The sequence below is a fragment of the Podarcis raffonei genome, chromosome 1 (genome assembly GCF_027172205.1).
Source record: "Podarcis raffonei isolate rPodRaf1 chromosome 1, rPodRaf1.pri, whole genome shotgun sequence".
NCBI classification, from domain to species: domain Eukaryota; kingdom Metazoa; phylum Chordata; class Lepidosauria; order Squamata; family Lacertidae; genus Podarcis; species Podarcis raffonei.
In genome coordinates, this window is record NC_070602.1 from 82838534 (window position 1) to 82844030 (window position 5497).

A 5497-nucleotide genomic window follows, 5' to 3' on the forward strand; every position below is an offset into this window, starting at 1 on the left:
GTTGGTAGACAGCTGCCCTGGATACAGAATTGACCTGCGCCTCCATGGACAGCTGTGAGTCCAAAATGACTCCCAGACTGCGCACCTGGTCCTTCAGGGGCACAGTTACCCTATTCAGGACCAGGGAGTCCTCCACACGAGCCCGCCCCCTGTCTCCCAAAAACAGTACTTCTGTCTTGTCAGGATTCAACCTCAATCCATTAGCTACCATCCATCCTCCAACCGCCTCCAGACACTCACACAGGACCTTCACTGCCTTCACTGGTTCTGATTTAAAAGAGAGGTAGAGCTGGGTATCATCTGCATATTGATGGACACCCAGTCCAAACCCCCTGATGATCTCTCCCAGCGGCTTCATATAGATGTTAAAAAGCATGGGGGAGAGGACAGAACCCTGAGGCACCCCACAAGTGAGGGCCCATGGGTCTGAACACTCATCCCCCACCACCACTTTCTGAACACGGCCCAGGAGGAAGGAGCGAAACCACTGTATAACAGTGCCCCCAGCTCCCAGCCCCTCTAGACGGTCCAGAAGGATGTTATGGTCGATTGTATCAAAGGCCGCTGAGAGATCCAGCAGAACCAGGAAACAACTCTCACCTTTGTCCCTAGCTCACCGGAGATCATCAACCAGCGCAACCAAGGCAGTTTCAGTCCCATGGTGAGGCCTGAATCCCAATTGGAAGGGATCCAAATGGTCCGCATCCTCCAGGCGTGCCTGGAGTTGTTCAGCAACCACACGCTCAATCACCTTGCCCAAGAATGGAAGATTTGAGACTGGGCGATAGTTGGCCATACTGGCCGGGTCTAAAGATGGTTTTTTAAGAGGCGGTTTAACAACCGCCTCTTTCAGCGGATCTGGGAATGTTCCCTCACAGAGGGAAGCATTCACCACTCCGCAAAGCCCATCGCCCAGCCCTTCCCGGCTTGCTTTTATTAGCCAGGATGGGCAAGGATCAAGGAGACAGGTGGTTGGTTTCATTCGTCCAAGCAGCCTGTCCACATCCTCGGGGGTAACGGATTGAAATTGATTCCATGCAACTTGACCAGACAGAGCTCTAGCACTCTCCCGCCCCAGCCCTGCTCCCACGGTGGTGTCTAGCTCCTTCCGAATATGAGTGATTTTATCTGCAAAAAACTTTGCAAAATCGTTGCAGGAGATCTTGGGGTCTTTACAAGGCCCCGGTGGTAAAGGTGGTTCCGTTAAATTGCGAACCACCTGAAAGAGTCTCCTGCTACTATTTTCTGCAGATGCAATAGAGGCGGTGAAGAAAGTCTTCTTCGCCATCGCTATTGCCACTTGGTAGGCTCGACGTTGAGCTCTAACCTGTGTCCGGTCAGATTCGGAGTGAGTTTTCTGCCACCGACGCTCTAGCCGTCTCAGCGATTGTTTCATCGCCCTCAGCTCCGAAGAAAACCACAGGGCTGTCCAGGCTCCATGCAATCGGAGAGGGCGCTTCGGAGCCAGACAGTCGATAGCCCTGGTTAACTCCGCATTCCAGCGGGCCACCAGGGAATCAGCTGAAAGGCCATCAGCATGGGATAAAGCATCCCCTACCACTCTCTGGAAACCATTTGGATCCATTAAGTGGCGGGGGCGGACCATCCGAATTGGTCCCACCTCCCTGCAGAGGGGAAGGGTCGCGGAGAAGTCCAGTTGCACCAGGAAGTGATCTGACCATGGCACTTCTTTTGTTTCACTTTTACTTAGTGTCAGATCACCCACGTCACTAGAGGTGAACACCAGGTCTATGGAATGTCCATGACTATGAGTTGGGCCAAACTTATTCAGGGACAGCCCCATGGAGGCCATGCTTTCCACGAAGTCCCGAGCAGCCCCTTGTAAGGTCGTGTCGGCATGGATGTTAAAATCCCCTAGGACAACCAAACTAGGTGTCTCCAGGAGAAAATCCGCCACGACCTGAAGCAGCTCGGACAGGGAATCCTTGGTGCAGCGGGGAGGTCAGTACACCAAAAGGAATCCTGTACTGCCCCTATTGCCCAACTTCCAGAACATGCACTCAGAGAACTGGATCTTCCCAGTAGGACGCCTGGTGCAAGCTGTTGTTGTTGTTTAGTCGTTTAGTCGTGTCCGACTCTTCGTGACCCCATGGACCAGAGCACGCCAGGCACCTCTGTCCTCCACTACCTCCCGCAGTTTGGTCAAACTCATGCTGGTAACCTCGAAAACACTATCCAACCATCTCGTCCTCTGTCGCCCCCTTCTCCTTGTGCCCTCCATCTTTCCCAGCATCAGTGTCTTCTCCAGGGAGTCTTCTCTTCTCATGAGGTGGCCAAAGTACTGGAGCCTCAGCTTCACGATCTGTCCTTCCAGTGAGCACTCAGGGCTGATTTCCTTAAGAATGGATGCGTTTGATCTTCTTGCAGTCCATGGGACTCTCAAGAGTCTTCTCCAGCACCATAATTCAAAAGCATCAATTCTTCGGCGATCAGCCTTCTTTATGGTCCAGCTCTCACTTCCATACATCACTACTGGGAAAACCATGGCTTTAACTATACGGACCTTTGTTGGCAAGGTGACGTCTCTACTTCTCAAGATGCTGTCTAGGCCTGTCATTGCCCTTCTCCCAAGAAGCAGGCATCTTTTAATTTCGTGGCTGCTGTCACCATCTGCAGTGATCATGGAGCCCAAGAAAGTAAAATCTCTCACTGCCTCCATTTCTTCCCCTTCTATTGCCAGGAGGTGATGGGACCAGTGGCCATGATCTTCGGGTTTTTTATGTTGAGCTTCAAACCATATTTTGCGCTCTCCTCTTTCACCCTCATTAAAAGGTTCTTTAATTCCTCCTCACTTTCTGCCATCAAGGTTGTGTCATCTGCATATCTGAGGTTGTTGATATTTCTTCCGGCAATCTTAATTCCAGCTTGGGATTCATCCAGCCCAGCCTTTCGCATGATGTATTCTGCATATAAATTAAATAAGCAGGGAGACAAAATACAGCCTTGTCATACTCCTTTCCCAATTTTGAACCAATCAGTTGTTCCATATCCAGTTCTAACTGTAGCTTCTTGTCCCACATAGAGATTTCTCAGGAGACAGATGAGGTGATCAGGCACTCCCATTTCTTTAAGAACTTGCCATAGTTTGCTGTGGTCGACACAGTCAAAGGCTTTTGCATAGTCAATGACTGGTGCAAGCTAGTGACTTCCTAAAAATCACTGCAACCCTCCCTCCCCGCCCACATGACCTGGGTTGCTGTGCGTAAGAGAAACCTGGTGGGCAAGCAGCGGCAAGGACAGGCCCATCTGCTTCCTCCAACCAGGTCTCTGTCACACATGCCAGGTCAAATCCTCCATCCACAATCAAGTCGTGGATGGCAGTGGTTTTATTCATCATTGACCTGGGATTGCACAGCAACACTTTCAGGTCATGTGGGTTTCCCCTGTTGATTCCAGTATCCATCTGGTCAAGGCCAGACCCGGAGGCAGGGATAGTCTTCAAACAACGACTAAACCTGCCTCCTCGGTAATGACATGGTCTGGTCTTAGCGTAACTCCTCCTCCTGCCCATGATCACCGAGATCGAATGTCCCAGTGCTTCCCCCCCTGTGGAACTTGTCCCAGCCATCGTGTTGGCTGGGGACCCACTCCCAGGCAGCCCTGATCCCGCCCCTTAAAAACAAAACACAAACTATACAGAACCAATAAAACAACAACAGCAGGAAAAAAAGGAACAGAACAATTATACTAAAATTAATCCCCAACCAACAATCCATCCCACCCACCCACCCCCAACAAAGGAAAAATGGGAAAAAAGGAATAAAAATTTAAATTGCCACCGACTGCTTGAGGACATTTTAAAGCACATTAACCACCTGGAACAGGGAAGCAATGGCAGAACACTTCCCACACTTCCCCAAAAGTTTGTTCCAAATAAGGGCCTGGGCCACGCCCCCTGGGCCAGTTGGAAAAGGCCCTGGAAGGGAGCAGGCCCTGCAGTCCTCACCCAGCCAATGGTCCAAGGCTTCCCAGCAGCAGTAGTCCCTTTATAGCTGGGAGAGAGGGCCTGGGCCACGCCCCTTGGGCCAGTTGGAAAAGGCCCTGGAAGGGAGCAGGCCCTGCAGTCCTCACCCAGCCAATGGTCCAAGGCTTCCCAGCAGCAGTAGTCCCTTTATAGCTGGGAGAGAGGGCCTGGGCCACGCCCCCTGGGCCAGTTGGAAAAGGCCCTGGAAGGGAGCAGGCCCTGCAGTCCTCACCCAGCCGATGGTAAATGCATACATCAGCAAGTTCTAGACATTAGATATTTTACATGCTGTGCACACAGAATAATAGTGCAAGTCAGATGCCTGCTGCTAATTTATTTCCAGTCAACACAGTTACTTAAAAAAAATATCATGTAGAATGGGATTGTGCCATTTTGTTTGTCACCCTTGCAAAGGCATCTTTCACATCCTTGTTCCTCAGGCTGTAGATCAATGGGTTAAGCATAGGGATCACAAGAGTGTAAAACACAGAGACAATTTTGTCTTGGTCCATTGAGAAACTGGAGCTTGGCCTTAAATACATGAAGATTATGGTTCCATAAAAGATGGCGACGGCTGTCAGGTGTGAAGCACAGGTAGAGAAAGCTTTCTTCTGACCCTGGGGAGAGCGGATCTTCAAGATGGCTAAGAGAATGTACATATAGGACACTAAGATAATCACAAATGTAGTCAAGGCAATTATAGTGGACAGGATGAAGTGCAGAATGTCAATTGTATGAGTGTCTGAACAGGACAATTTCAGAATGGGAGGGGTGTCACAGAAAAAGTGATTGATGACATTTGAATTGCAGAAGGACAGACTAAAAATAAAAACAGTATGAACAGTTGAATTTACAATGCCACATATATAAGCACATGCCACTAACACTGCACAAAGTTTTGAGGACATCACTGATAGAGCAATGGGTTGCAGATGGCTGTGAAATGATCGTACGCCATCACAGCCAGGAGGCTACCTTCAGCAGTTACAAACATACAAAACACGAAAAATTGTGTTGCGCATTCTGCGAAGGAAATCATTTTGTTCTGTGATATAAAGGTCATCAGCATCCTGGGAGCAATGGCAGTAGAATATCCAACGTCTACAAGTGACAGGTTGCTCAGGAAAAAATACATGGGTGTGTAGAGTTGTGCATCAGTCTTGATTAATACAATCATTCCAATATTTCCCACCAATGTGATAATATAGAACATTAAAAACATGGTGAAAAGAGGGACTTGGTGCTCTGGGTGGTCCATAAATCCCACAAGGAAGAATTCTGTCACTAAAGTGTGATTATATTTCATTACAGTGGTACCTCAGGTTAATAACTTAATTCGTTCTGGAGGTCCGTTCTTAACCTGAAACTGTTCTTAACCTGAAGCACCACTTTAGCTAATGGGGGCCTCCCGCTGCCGCGCGATTTCTGTTCTTATCCTGAAGCAAAGTTCTTAACCCGAGGTACAATTTCTGGGTTAGTGGAGTCTGTAACCTGAAGCGTCTATAACCTGAA

The 5497-nt window shown here is 49.2% G+C and overlaps 1 protein-coding gene across 1 annotated transcript; it reads right to left on the reverse strand.

The window, feature by feature from the left end:
- Positions 1 to 742: 742 nt before the first annotated feature.
- LOC128419001 (olfactory receptor 1019-like) lies at positions 743 to 5291 on the reverse strand (the record flags this gene model as incomplete). The annotated part of the gene is given in 3 exon segments (XM_053399234.1): positions 743 to 751; positions 4390 to 4898; positions 4901 to 5291. Coding segments are annotated over 3 exon segments (909 nt in total), but the record flags the coding sequence as incomplete, so codon positions are not given.
- Positions 5292 to 5497: the final 206 nt, after the last annotated feature.